This window comes from Rhinoraja longicauda, chromosome 24 (assembly GCF_053455715.1).
Source record: "Rhinoraja longicauda isolate Sanriku21f chromosome 24, sRhiLon1.1, whole genome shotgun sequence".
Taxonomy (NCBI): domain Eukaryota; kingdom Metazoa; phylum Chordata; class Chondrichthyes; order Rajiformes; family Arhynchobatidae; genus Rhinoraja; species Rhinoraja longicauda.
Window position 1 is genome coordinate 17,075,182 of NC_135976.1, and position 15,565 is coordinate 17,090,746.

Consider the following 15,565-nt stretch of genomic DNA (forward strand, 5'->3'; position numbering starts at 1 on the left):
GTGTCCTGTTGCTCCATCTGTGACTCCATTCTGTACCACCTCTTTGCGTCCTTCACCACCCTTTGCAGTCGGTAGGACTCTCCCTTGTAGTCGTCCATATTGCCGGATGCCAGGCCAGAGTTGTAAGCAGCGGTGCGAGCATTCAAGGCAACGCGAATAGACCTGTCCACCCAGGGTTTTTGGTTAGGAAAGATACTAACCCTTACCGTGGGGACGATGTTATTGGCTATTGTTGCAATGAAGTCCGTAACTCACTGACGTTTCTGGAACTTGCTGGGAACATATTCCAGTTGACATCACTCAGTGCATCTTGCAGCATGGCCTCTGATTGGTCAGACCACCGCTTTATGTCCCTCGTCATCACCGTTTCCCATACTATCCGTTGTTTATAGTCCGGAGCAGGAAAATGGCAGCGTGGTCAGATTTTTCAAAAGGAGGGAGAGAAACGGCCTTATAGCCTTTCCTGAACGGCGTGTAGCACTGGTCCAAAGTTCTTTCCCCCTGATGCGGCTGTGATGTGTTGGCAGATGTTAGGCATGACCTTTTTGAGATTTGCCCTATTGAAATCTCCAACCACCACCACAGCCGCATCAGGGTTCTTGTTTTGGTGTCGACACAACTCATCGTGTAGGGTCGACAGTGCCACATCGGTGTCTGCATGTGGTGGAATATAGACGGCTGTGATACCTCCCGGGGAAGGTAAAATGGAGGGCATGAGATAGTCAGATGCTCCAGGTCCGGCGAGCAGGAACAAGAAAGTGTCTTAATATCCCTAGGGTTGCACCAGTTATTGTTGGTCATGAAGCAAACTCCTCCACCCTTGGATTTCCCGGATTCTTCCGTTCTGTCCGCACGGAAAACAGTGAAGGACTCGGTTGGGCAGATCACCTGATCTGGCACCAGCGGGATCAGCCATGTCTTGGTCAGACAGAAGATGTTGCAGTCTTTTATGTCCCGCTGGAATCCGATTCTCGCCCCGAGGTCATCCAGCTTGTTCTCCAGGGACTGGACGTTTGCCAGAAGGTTGCTGGGCAGAGGTGGCCAGAAGGCTTGGGCTCTCAGCCTATTCCCAATCCCCCCCCGCTTCCTCGATGTTTTCTCCGACCTTTTCTCTGGAGCCGCGCTCCCATTGTTGTTGCCGCGGCGCGCTCTCTTGATCTCTGTCGGCCACGCTGGATCGGTGAGTACAGTGTCTAATAAATCTCCGGTTACGCTAAAGTTTAGTTTTACGAGAGTTTTCCAGTCGTACGTTATTATGCTAGTGTGGTAGTACTTAAAAATAAATTTTAAATGAACAGACAAGTTAAACAAACGCAGAGTCTGCGCGGAGCTACCACGACGGATACTGGACTCGGCCACGCCATCTTCTCAGCGGAAACGCACGTTCCTATTAAACCTTCCTCATCTCATGTTAAGCCGATGAAGCATCAGAGGTAACATCAGTACACGTGGTTCAATGATCATTCAATCAATGATACTTTATTGTTACGTGTATCTGGGGTACGTTGAAATGCTTTGATCTTGCAAACAATACACGGAGGACACAAGGAGTTGCCACGTTTAGGGTGCCGACAAAGTTACAAAAGTACTGGGATGTCGTGGACTCGGTGGGCCGAAGTGCTTGTTTCCACGCTGTAAAATCATCTACTGCAATTTGTTTCCCCCTCCACCTTTTCCCCTTCAATTGAACTGAGTCAATGACCCATGTTAAAAAAACACTGAAAAACAAATATTTTTCCTTCGTAGAAAGGAACTGCAGATGCTGGTTTACACCGTAGGCACAAAGTGCTGGAGTAACTCAGCAGGTCAGGCAGCATCTCTGGAGAGAAGGAATAGGTGAGGTTTCGGGTCTGAACACTCAGACTGAAGGTAGAAGGGAGGGAAAACTGGAGGTAGGAATGATACTTTTGTAAATCTTTTCTGTCTTTGACTTATTTCAGCTTTTGGTAAATTCGACAATTTTAAGCAATAAGCTACAAATAACTTAGTTTTCTTCTTCTTTCTTGCCCCTCTCCTCTCTGAGCTCCCCCTAAACTCACAGCCAGTTCTCCCCTTCCACCCAAGTTTACAAACCTGTTGTGCTGCTGCTGCAAGGATTACATTGTTCTGTTTCGGGACAGTTGACGATGAAGTACTCTTGACTCTTTCTTCCGCTGGTTTCACAATTTGCACTTTTCTATCCTTTTCTCACACTTTTCATCTCTGGCCTGTGTCCAAACATCTGCCTGTCAACACCCTCTCTCCCCCCCCCCCCCCCCCCCAAACTGCACCTGTACCCACCTATCACTCATCAGGCTTCGTCCCGCCCCTACCTCTTCCACCCCACCCTCACCACAATCAGTCTGAAAAAGTGACCCAACCTGAAACATCAAAACATCACCTATCCGTATTTTCCAGAGATGCTGCCTGTCCCGCTGAGTTACTCCAGCACTCGTGTCTTTTTTCAGTTTATATTCATGTTCTCCATAGTTTAATACAGTTCTTAATTTTTCTTTCTTTAAACGGAGTGGCATGGACAAGTTGGGCTGAAAGGCTGGTTTCTGTGCTGTATGACTCTAAATAATAAGTGCTAGAAAAGAGATACTCCCAGAAATACATTCACAGTTCATAATGTGTTAAATTATCAATGGTAAATGCACAACATTGCAAGAACATTGTATTCAGAATACAACAGCATGAAATACAAAGGCAACCAAAAGGATTTCAGAGATCGATCACAATGCTAACTCTATTACTTAACACAAGTAGCCTTGTCAACCAAGGATAAAGTTCTAAGCAATAACCTTCTCTTTGATGCTTTACTGGTTGAAACTGCAACATGTCAGGGGAGGGGGGGAAGCCACGTTTCAACTTTTGTGATATTAAAACGAACTTCTGTGCTCCATCTTCCAACTACCCACACAGTGTAAGTGAAGTCAGCCCTAGCTCTTGGCTAACCTACAAAGACTATTCACTTAACCACAAAGCTGCCTTGCAAAGGAATACCAAGCTATTAGCACTCCCAGTTTATTATTAAACGAGGTTGCTAATTGTCCAACCTAAAACAGAGAGAGCCGCCACCTCTCATTTTGGTGGCAAGTCGGTTTACAGAACAATTGCTGAATGATATCATTCCACCAACCTGATCCAATGATCGGAGTACGATTACTGCTTAGTCAGCGGAAAGTGGAGCACAGCAGAATGCAACTAAATTAGTCACTCAACCAAGCCAAACTGTAAGTTGTTAAACATGAATTTAGTTTAGTTTAGGTTAGAGATACAGCGTGGAAACGGGCCCTTCAGTCTACCAAGTCCACACCGACCAATGTTCGCCCTACATTAGTTCTATTTTACACACACTAGGGCCAATTTACAGAAGCCAATTAATCCACAAAACTGGACATCATAGTCATAGAGTCATAAAGTGTGGAAATGGGCCCTTCAGCCCAACCTTCCCTCACCGGCCAACATGTCCCAGTTGCACTAGTCCCACCTGCCTACATTTGGTCCATATTCCTCGAAATCTGTTCTGTCCATGTACATGTCTAACTGTTTCTTAAACGTTGCAATAGTTTTTGGTATGTGGGAGGAAACTGGAGCACCCGTAGAAAACCCATGCAGTCGCAGGGAGAACGTGCAAACTCTGTGCGGACAGCATCCAGAGTCAGGATCAAACCCGGGTCTCTGGCACTGTAAGGCAGCCCCTCACGTTTGACCTCCCAAAATGCATTTCAAAATAAAGAATTTTCAATTTCATCTCGAAAATTCTTCATCAGATTTGGAAATAAGTTCTGATGAAGGATCTTCACCCTCTGTTTATCTCATCACAGCATCTACTTGGTCTGCTACGTTTCCATCTTTATTTCATGAATAAAATAGTTGTTGAAACTAAAGGAAAACAATTATAATAGACATATTAAAGCATCATTAAAATAACAGAATGGAATTATATACAAGCAAGCTCCACATCAAATGATAATATTGACCCCTTTTTTTGATTTAAGGAAAACGTATACATGCCCACTGTTGTTAATAAGATGGGAACATGGGTAACTTGAACTTCAGCTTCAAATTCAACTTCATGTAAACTGAAACATGATCGTTATCTTCCAATTTAATTAAGAAATATGTGAAATTATGAGAGGGTACACAGTCAGAACCTTTTTCCAAGGATGGAAAAAATCTAATACTAGAGGACATGGCTTTAAGGGCAAAGTTTAAAGGGGATGTGCAGGGCAAGTTTCTTTTACACACAGAAGGTGGTGACTGCATGGAATGCACTGCGGGGGATAGCGATTGAGACAGATACGATATTTAAGAGATTTTTGGAAAGTTTACATGGATACGCAGGGAATGGAGGAATATGGATTATGTGAGGTAGATGCACACCCGAGTCAAGTCAAGTCAATTTTATTTGTATAGTACATTTAAAAACAACCCACTTTGACCAAAGTGTTGTACATCAGTTCAGGTACTAAGAAACGAACATACAATGGCACACAAACATAACAGCACGTACCTAAACAGTTCACAGCGCCCCCCTCAGAGGGCCTCAAACGCTAGGGAGTAGAAATAGGTTTTGAGCCTGGACTTAAAGGAGTCGATGGAGGGGGCAGTTCTGATGGGGAGAGGGATGCTGTTCCACAGTCTAGGAGCTGCAACCGCAAAAGCGCTGTCACCCCTGAGCTTAAGCCTAGACCACGGGATAGTCAGTAGCCCCAAGTCAGCCGACCTGAGGGACCTGGAGATAGAGTGGTGGGTTAGAAGATTCTTGATTGGGGGGGGGGGGGCAAGCCCATTTAGGGCTTTGTATGCGAATAGAAGGAGCTTGTACTGGGAGCCTGTGGAGAGAGGCCAGAATTGGGGTGATGTGGTCCCTTTTACGGGTACCCATCAGGAGTCTCGCTGCGGCGTTTTGGACCAATTGCAGGCGGGACAGGGATGATTGGCTGATCCCAGTGTAGAGGGAGTTGCAGTAGTCTAGGCGGGAGGAAATGAATGCGTGGATGTAGGGAAATGAACCCTACACATTAGGGGTGGCACGAGTTGCTGCCTTACAGCGCTAGAGACCCAGGTTCAATCCTGACTACAGGTGTTTGTCTGTATGGAGTTTGTACGTCCTCCCCGTGACCTGCGCGGAAACAGATCTTCGGTTTCCTCCCACACTCTAAACCTACAGGTTTGTACCTACAGGTTTGTAGGTTAATTGGCTTGGTATAATTGTAAACTGTCAGCAAGTGCGTGTAGGATAGTGTTAGTGTGCGGGGATCGCTGGTCGGTGCAGACTCGGTGGGTCGAAGAGCCTGGTTCCGCACTGAATCTCTAAACCAAAAACAACAAAAAACGAAATGAGATGGTCTTGGCATCATGATCGGCACAGACATTGTGGGGTGAAGGGCTTGTTCTTGTGCTGTACTGTTTGTGTTCTATGCAAATATGATAATAATTGTAGCGCCATGTTCTAAAAAAGTGCTAGGTTTGCCAGCCAAACCAAATTGGATGTAATGGCCATGGTAGTGACGAACTAAGTAGAGCTTTCACTTGCAGCGTTATGCTGGACAATACATACATTCACTCCAGCCACTACAATCAACATCACATTCACTACATTATGTCCTTTGTCTTTCCCAATAGTGTTTTGATGCAGCTGGAACAAAGCATTTTTAAAGACACCTATGCTGAATGGGGTTAATGCTGACCTTGTGAAATTGTGTGACATCTGTGTTATTGAAACAGTGCCCTGTTTTGCAACTCACTTTCATTCCCATTGAAGACAAGGGATATTGCAACGAGTCTAGGTGAATATTTGCATGGTCTGTCAACTGCGTGTCCAATTGTCCTTCCAAATTACAAAAGATTTTAATTGAGATCATTATCGCAAAGGATAAGCGGCAGAAATGGTCTTAATTAAAACAGTACAATTTTGGTGGGATTTGCTTTATTTGATTTTGTGCTTTATGCCAAAGTAGAGCTTAATTGGAATCTCTCGCTCTCTGAAGCAAAACAAAGGAGAGATGAGGCAAAAGCAAAGGGAAGAGTTATAAACTGGGTTTTCTAGGGAAAGCAGTCCAAAAAATCCTACTCAACTGCCTCCTACCCTAATTTTCCCTTGTATTTCTGTGCAACTTGTCTTTTTCATTAAATATGGAAATATTCAAATAAATATCCAGATATTATTATTTATATATTACATTAAATATTTTGCTATTGATTAATGAATTAGTTCACTGGTTCTTGTATTTCACTATACCTTTGGTACTCATGACAATACATGTTTTACATATAGAACAGTGCATTTGTTGCCATATATAAAGACAATCCCCATGCATTGAAATAGGCCAGTGAGTCCATATGCAATAGTTGCCATTTTAGACACAAAATGCTGGAGTAACTCAGCGGAACAGGCAGCATCTATGGAGAGAAGGAATGGGTGGTGCTTCAGGTCGAGACCCTTCTTCAGACTGAGAGTCAGGCGAGAGGGAGACAGAGATAAGAAAGGGTAAGGTGTGAAAATGAGACAAAGGGATGTAGTTCAAGGAAAATGTAGAATAGAACAATGTTCTTTGATGTCTCATTTTCACACCTTACACTTGTTTATCTCTATGTCTCCCTCTCCCGACTCTCATTCTGAAGAAGGGTCTCGACCCAAAACATCACCCATTCCTTCTCTCCAGGGATGCTGCTTGTGCCGCTGAGTTACTCCAGCATTTTGTGTCTATCTTCAGTGCAAACCAGCATCTGCAGTTCCTTCCTACAGTCGCCATTTTACACAATCCAGGCTGCAGCTGGCCATAAAGGCTCTCTGGGCCTTCAGAAAGATACAGCATGGAAACAGGCCCTTCGGCCTATGGAGTCCATGCCGACCATCGATCACCCATTCACGATAGTTCCATGGTTATCCCACTTTTGCACCCACACCTTGCACATTAGGGGCAATTTTACAGAAGTCAATTACCCTACAACCTCGCAAGTCTTTGGGACATGGGAGGAAACTGAAGCACCCGGGGGAAACCCACGTGGTCATAGGAAGTAACGTGCAAACTCCACACAGACAGCACCCAAGGTCAGGATCGAAGCCAGGTCTCTGGCGCTGTGAGACAGCAGCTGTACCAGATGCACCACTAACCAAATTTACGGTGATTTAAGAGCAGCCTCCAGCCCATTTGCAGTTGGATTGCTCAAGTATATGAGCAGGCTGCACTCCCGTGGGGAACTCGATCCTTTCTTGCAATAAATATTAACTAGCTTTTCCATAACCAGTTATTTCTTGCAGTGTCTGATGCTTGGCATCGGAGGCACAGTAGATAGGATTAGAACGAAAAAGAAATACATTGTCTTCACGCATAAAAATGAATTAGCATGAAAAAGCCCTGCTTACAAATGGGCAAATTGTATTGGAAGTGTTGCAGCTATTTGGGGAATTTAGAAACCTTGCATACAGAACAGGTTTGTAATACAAAGAGGTATCTGCAAGTGGATTTGCTTCTATGCCAGTTTATCTGCAGGAGCAAGAAAGGCAAAACCTTGAAACTCGTTGACATCCAGTTGTTCAAAATCTAACGGTATGGATGTTATATTTCTCGGTCTTCCCTATTTCTTAATGGCAGATAAAAGGCAATTTTATAAACCAGCAGAAACACCACAGTGGAGGCAGCTGATAGAGCTACTGCCTCACAGCGCCAGGGACCCGGGTTCGATCCTGACCTTGGGCACTGTCTGTGTGCGTTTGCACATTCTGCCCGTGACCACGTGGCTTTCCTCCGGTTTCCTCCCACATCCCAAAGGTGTACGGATTTGTAGGTTAATTGGCCTCTGTAAATTGCCCCTCGTGTGCAGAGTGCGAATGTGAAAGTCCCATAACATAAAACTAGTTTGAGGGTGTGATCGATAGTCAGCTGGTCTCGGTGGGCCAAGTGCTATACGACAGCACTGAACATCAAAAAATCTTGGCCAGTGAGGGATAATGTTTAGTTTAATTTAGTTTAGTTTAGAGATACAGCATGGAAATGCCCACATGACCAATGATCATCTGTATGCTAGTTCTGCCCTACTCACACTAGGGACAATTTACAGAAGCCAATTAACCTACAAACCTATACGCCTTTGGAATATGGGAGGAAACCAGAGTATCCAGAGAAAACCTATGCAGTCACATGAAGTACGTACAAACTCCGTACAGACAGCACCCGTGGTCAGGATCAAACCCGGGTCTTTGGTGCTGTAAGGCAGTAACTCCACCGCTGTGCCACTGTGCTGCCTTCATGGAGAAATCACAACATTGTTGAAATGTGTACTTATTGCAGTAAGTCATTCATTTACAATGTTGCTCTTGCTTTGTACTAAGGTCATAAAAATAACAACAAAAACAATGAACAGAACTTTTTTTGGTAACACTGCAGAAGCAACGAGTTAATAGTTCAATGATAACATGACCCCAAATAAATGGCCATCGAAAATCCCGCAGATGATGGAAGTCTGAAACAAAAACAGAATTCACAGGAAACACTCAACAGGTCAGAGTGTATCTGTGGAGAGAGGAGACTTGACATTCCAAGTAAAATAATTGTTCTTGGTATTCTGAAGAAGCGTCTTTGACCTGAAGTGATAACTCAGTTTCCATTTACAAAGATGGAAACCTTCGCAAAACAAAGGTTTCGATTTCCATTCCCTGCAGAATATTTCCAACATTTTCTGTTTTAATTTCACCATCCAAAGAATCGGTCTTCAAAGGAGGCACAGTGGTGCAGCGGTAAAGTTGCTGCCTTACAGAGCCAGAGACTAGAGTTCAATCCTGACTACACGTGCTGTCTGTACGGGGTTTGTACGTTCTCCCTGTGACCACATGGGTTTTCTCCGGGTGCAGCGGTTTCCTCCCACACTCCAAAGACATCCAGGTTTGCAGGTTAATTTGCATCGGTAAGTTGTAAAGATGTCCCTAATGTGTAGGATAGTGTTAGTGCACAGGGTGATCGCTGGTCAGTGCGGAGTCGGTGGGCCGAAGGGCTTGGTTCTGCACTGTCTCTCTAAAATCTAAACTCAAGTTACTCAGAAAACTAGCTAATGAACAGAAATAGTAGAAATTACAGCATCTTCTAACAATAAAAGTAGGATAATTTCTGCAGAAAAAGTCATCGTGCACAATTTTAAAATGCACTTAAATTCAATGCAAGTCAATTACTGTATTGTGGTCATCGCTCATGATAGGGAAATTATCTAATTAACTGACTGACAATAGCATCACTCATATGCGCATCTCAAAATTAACAGCAACTTTTTTTTCAACATTTTTACGTGAGTCACATAATTAAAAGTAATACCCAAATCAAACCTAACACAAAGTGCTAGAGTAACTAATCCGGTCATGCAATATCTCTGGAGAACCGATAGTTGATGTTTTGGGTCAGGAACATAGAACAAAGAACAAACAACAAGAACAAGCCCTGCGGCCCACGATGTCTGTGCTGAACATGATGCCACGATGATCTCTTATCTGTACATAATACATATCCCTCGAAAGTAGACAAAACGTTGGAGTAACTCAGCGGGGCAGGCAGCATCTCTGGAGAGAAGGAATGGGTGATGTTTCATGTCGAGACCCTTCTTCAGTCTGAAAACCCAAAACGTCACTTATTCACATCCTCTGCGGACGCTGTCTGACCCGCTGAGTTAGTACAGCACTTTGTGTTTATCATTGGTTTAAACCAGCATCTGCAGTTCTTTAATTCTACTGCGGAGTTACTTTGTGCATTTTTTTTTTTTAATTCCGCATCTGAAGTTTATTGTGTCCCAAAAATAATTTCCAGCTGAATTCAATAATCAATCGTAATAGCAATGTCCCTCAGTTTTTTTGTCACTCAGACTATTCTTTCTCATGACTAGATGTGCAGAATTAAATGTCCTCTAATATATAAACATTGCTTAACTGTTGTTTTATTCATATAGCTTTGGCAAATGTAGCTCATTAAAGGAAATTCCTTCGGGTCACACCATTTCTGAATTACTATCTTGAAATGATGTGTCGTCAGTGATTTACATGCACTAACTGTATGCACAGTGTTCATGATAAACATGCCACAGATAGAACTGGGTGCTAACAACTTATTATTAGTTTAGTTTAGAGATACAGTGCAGAAACAGGCCGTTCGGCCCACTGAAACCATGCCCACCAGCGATCCCTGCTCACTAACACTATCCTACACACACTAGGGACAATGTACAATTAAACCAAGCCAATGAACTTACAAACCTGTATGCCTTTGGAGTATGGGAGGAAACCGAGCGATCCCGGAGAAAACCCAAGCAGTTCATGGGGAGAATGTACAAACTCCGTACAGACAGCACCCGCAGTCAAGATCGAACGTGGGTCTCTGGCGCTGTAAGGCAACAACTCTACCGCTGCACCACCTAACTTATTATTCCTTTTATGAATTTGAAATTTATACTAAATTATTTTTTCATTTAATATGGCATGCAAAATATTAATTTTTGATATATGCTATGGTGTAGAATAATCCATTATATTAAGGCAAAGCAAATAAAAAAGAAATTACTTCCTTGATGGGTTCCTTGAAAACTATAAAATATTTAATTGCTTTGGGTCTGTTTGTGAAAATCTGCTCAGCCTAGAAAACGAGTATATCTTAGAAAGAATATTCCTTAGGATATGTGGGAATTTACTGCAGATGCTGGTTTATACTGAAGATGGACCCAATGTGCTGGCATAACTCAGTGGGACAGGCTGGAGAAAAAGGATGGGTTATGTTTCGACGTGGAACCCATCCTCAGACTGACCCGAAATGTCACCCATCCTTTTGCTTCAGAGATGCAGCCTGAGGCACTCAGTAACTCCAGCACTTTGTGTCTATATTCCTTAGTATATTATCAATACCTGAGCAGTAATTTGGCAACCTCTCCAGCACTTTTTAACAGCAATTGAGTTTAAATAAATAAATATGATTTAGATTCAACAGAGGTGTTTAAGAGGCAATTAGACGGGCACATGGGTATGCGGGCAATGGAAAGATAAGGATCACGTGCAGGCTGAGATTAATGTATCTTGGCATCATGTTCGACCCAAACATCGTGGGCTGAATGGCCCGTTCCTGTGCTGTACGTTTCTATGTTCCATGTTAACACTACTATCTATTTACAGATATCTATAGGGGTAAAAAAGTTTGAAGAAAATAAACATAAATTGCATTGATGTAGCGTCCTCTACATACAATTCCAGGCATCCCAACGTGCTTTAAACCCATTAAAGTGTCTTTTAAAAGTTAGGTTATAACGTGGTGGCCAATTTACACAGAACAACCTGCAACAAACAGCAATTTGATGCTCAGTACATCATTTAAAAAATATATTATACGCATTCATTGGTAAATATTGGCCTGGATACAAGTGTGCGTTCCCTGTTTATCTCGGAGTGCTGCCAAGGGATCTATTATGTTCACCTAAGTGAGCAGGCAGAGACTTAGTTTATACAGAAACATAAAAAATTGGAGCAGTGAAACACTCCACCTTTCAAGGTTACTATATTCCAGATGATCATTGCCAAGCATCAAGTGGCAGCACAGTGGCCCAGCGGTAGAGTTGCTGTATTACAGCACCAGAGACCTAGGTTCGATCTTGACCGCGGGTGCTGTCTGTACAGAGTTTCTGCATTCTCCCTGTGACTGCAGGGGCTCCAGTTTCCTTGCAAACCCCAAAGATGTGGGTTAATTGGCTTCTGTAAATTATCCCCAGTTGAATTGAATTTCTTTATTTGTCATTCAAAAACAGGTTTGAACGAAATTTAGTTACCATGCAGTCACAAGCAACAAAAACACACAACTACATAATTCAACACAAACATCCATCACAGTGACTCTCCTCCAGGCACCTCCTCACTGTGATGGAAGGCAAGAAGAAAGTCTTATCTCTTTCCTGCTTCTTCACCCGCGGTCAGGCAGTCAAAACTGCTGCGTCGAGGCGATCAAGGCTCCCGATTCTGAAGCCCCCGCCGAGCGATGGAAGACCCCGTGGCCGATTTTAAGCTGCGCCGAACGATGAAAGGTCCTGCAACGGGCTGACCCAACCCCCGCGATTCCGGGCGGATGAAGATGCTGTTGCTGGAGCCCCCGAAATCGGTCGCCAACCGGGGGACCTGCGAGCTCCCGATGTCACAGTCCACAGGGCCTGCAGCCGAAGCCTCCGAAGTCCAGTCACAGCTGCAAACACAGCGCCACCATGGCCTCCAAAGTCAGCCAGCTCCGTGATGGTAAATCCACGGGCTCTGCGACCGGAACAACCCTCGAGGTCTATTCCAGTTGGAGGCCGCCAACTCCCTGATGCTAGGCCGCAACGTGAACGGAGATACGACCCGAGAGAAAGGTCGCATCTCCAGTGAAGAAAGAGACAAGGAAAAAAGTTCCCCCCCCCCCCCCCCCCACATAACACACAACTAAAAGTAAACTATACTATACATTTAACATTAGAAATAAGACAAGAAAGGAAAAGACAACCGGACCTCAGGCGAGCCGCAACTGCTAGGGCAGCACCGCCACTTCCGGAAGTGTGCAGGATAATGCTAGTGTACAAGATGATCGCTGGTCGGTTGTGGAGTTGGTGGGCCAAAGGGCCTGTTTCCACACTGTATCTCTAAACTAGACTAAACCAAACTAAAAGAGGGCCAATCAACCTACAACCCCATACGTCTTTGTGATGTGGGAGGAAACCGGAGCGCCCACAGGTCACAGGGAGAACGTGACAGGGAGAACGTGCAAACTCCACACAGACAGCACCAGAGGTCAAAATCAAAGAGCGAGTCTCCGGTGCCGAGAGGCAGCAGCTGTACCAGCTGCGGCACTGTGCCACCTCTGGAGAGCGTGGACAGGTGACGTTTTGGGGCGGGACCCTTCTTCAGACTTGTCCACATTCTCCAGAGAAGCTGCCTGACCCGCTGAGTTACTCCAGCACACTGCGTCACTCCAGCACGCTGCGTCACTCCAGCACGCTGCACTTCCTCGTTTCTGCGATCCGTACTGAAAGGTCCGCTAATAGATAATTTGCAGGATTGTACAAACAGTTCAAGCAAGCTAAAACTCAAGAATCAAATTATTGCTCATGTGGACAGGGGAATGCCTTTCAATTACTGTTTCTTGCAACGGTAAGAGGTTTTTAAATTCCCTGTTATTATCATTTATATTAGACTTTGCTTTGCAAGGATGTTTTGTGGAAAAAGGAGCCAAAAAATAAATAGAGGATGGTGTCCTCCTGGGAATGGCAATTCCTTTCTCGAGTTAGTTCCTGGTGTCCCAAGGTCCGAGAATTTAAAATCCAAGGCATTTAATAATTATTATTTAATCACCGAGATAATAGTTTTCATCAATAGGCACCCAGTAATTATGAAATGCTCAGAAGTAATTACATTCCTGCTTTTCCATTTGCAACTGTCTATCACTTACCATCCACACAGGCTGGCTTGCCTCTTGTTGTACCAGCAATCTGTCCTCTCCTACACGCACATCGTGCTGTTTGTCTGGCTATCGTTCTTCGTGGTTGACTACTATCTCTGTCCAAGGTAACTATTTCACATGCACCCACAGACAGCTGACCTAGAACAAAACAGACAACACAGGAATCAATGCGTAGCCCTTCGCTCATCCCTAATCACTCAATACAAATTGACAAAACAGTCACCCTGGAGGAAGCTAATTTGTTAGTAAGCTTTACTTTTTCCAGTTTGGGAGACGGCACAGTGGCGCAGCAGTAGAGTTGCTGCCTTACAGTGCCAGAGACCCGGTTTAGATCCTGACTGTGGGTGCTGTCTGTGCGGGGTTTGTACGTTCTCCCTGTGACCGTGTGGGTTTTCTCATAGCGCTCCGGTTTTCTCCCCTACTCCGAAGGTTAATTGGCTTCTGAAATTGTTCCTAGTGTGTAGGATAGAACTAATGTATGGTTGATCGATGGTCGGTGTGGACTCGGTGGGATGAAGGGCCTGTTCCCACGCTGCATCTCTGGTCTAAACTCTCCCAAGCGGTCAATTGGAAGATTGTGTATTAAATGGTGAATCAGCAGATTGATCTTTGCCCCAATTCCCAGCTACTATTCATTGTGTGAATTGCAAGATATCCCCTCTCAACCAATGCAATTGAACTTGAAAGCCAGTAAGAATCAATGGATAATAGTTATGAAAGACCAAACAAATATTGTAAAAGGAATTGAAATCGAATTTTAACTAATTCCAACCAACATTAGCCAAGTTCTTGACAATGGGTGGCACGGTGGCGCAGCTGGTAGAGCTGCTGCCTCACAACACCAGAGACCCGGATTTGATCCTGACTTTGGGTGCTGTCTGCGTGGAGTTTGCATGTTCTTCCTATGACTGTATGGATTTCCTTCGGGTGCTCCGGTTTCTTCCCATATCCCAAATACGTGCAGATTGTTGACCCTCTGTAAAATTGCCCTTAGTGTGTAGGGAGAGGATGGAAAAGTGGAGTAGCATCGAACTAGTCTTAACAGGTGATCAATGGTTAGTGTGAACTCGCAAGGCCCAAGGGTCCGATTACATGCTGTATCTCCAAGTTAAACTAAACATACCAAATTTTTGGTTTGAAATTAAAGATTAGGAATCATACTTCACACAATGCGTTCCTTCTCAGTCGGCCAGTAAGATGCAATGTGTTAGTACAGTTAGGAGTGCTGGATTTCAGCTGTTTTATTCTGGGTGGCATTCACAGTAATTATTAATTGAACTGGACGGATTGAAAGACCCAGCATGGAAACTGGTCCTTTGGCCCACCGAGTCCTCTTTGACCATCGATTAGCCATTCACACTCGTTCTATGAAATCCCGCTTCTGCATGCATCCCCTGCAAACTAGGGGCAACTTAGAGAGGCTAATTAACCTGGGCGTCAGGGGTCATGGGGAGAAGGCAGGAGAATGGGGTTGAGAGGGAACGATAGATCAGCCATGATTGAATGGAGTAGACATGATGGGCTGAATGGCCTAATTCTGCTCCAATAACTTATGAACTTATGAAACAACAAACCTGCACGTCTTTGGGATGGGGAAGGAGAACCAGAGCACCCGGAAGAAACCCATGCTGTCACAGGGAAAACATGCAAACTCCACACACAGACAGCACCTGAGCTCAGGATCGAATCAGAGTCTCTGGCGCTGTGAGGCAGTGGCTCTACCAGCTGCGTCATTATGCCATTTTAATTTAATAGAAATTGGTAAATGGTTAACAATTGTTTTGAAGTTAGCACTGACCTGGGAGTAACACAACCATTTGCTATTGCAATACCCTGAGGCAATGACAGATGGGGTTTGTGTGGCAACTGTAGCAAGCAAAGCAACAGCAGAAAGTACTGACTGAGGGATTGGAGGCACATCAGATCCAACAAGAGGCATTATTCATTTCAAGTGAAAACAATGCAAACAGTTCCTTGGCAATGCAATATAACCAAACTCTTTCAAAACACATCTCCCTGGAGGAACACATCGTGTCAGGCAGCATCTGTGGAGGACATGGACAAGTGATGCTCGGGGTCAGGACTCTTCTTCAGACTGAAAGCCACTCCCGATCCAAAATGTTGCCTGGATT

The 15,565-nt window shown here is 44.4% G+C and overlaps 1 protein-coding gene across 1 annotated transcript in view; it reads right to left on the reverse strand.

The window, feature by feature from the left end:
• Positions 1-15,565, reverse strand: part of LOC144605281 (chemokine-like protein TAFA-3) — a 184,619-nt gene that overhangs the window by 135,081 nt on the left and 33,973 nt on the right. Inside the window, exon 2 of the mRNA XM_078420381.1 lies at positions 13,422-13,571. Within this exon, the coding sequence (XP_078276507.1) occupies positions 13,422-13,571 (150 nt within the window). The remainder of the gene's footprint in view (positions 1-13,421; positions 13,572-15,565) is intronic.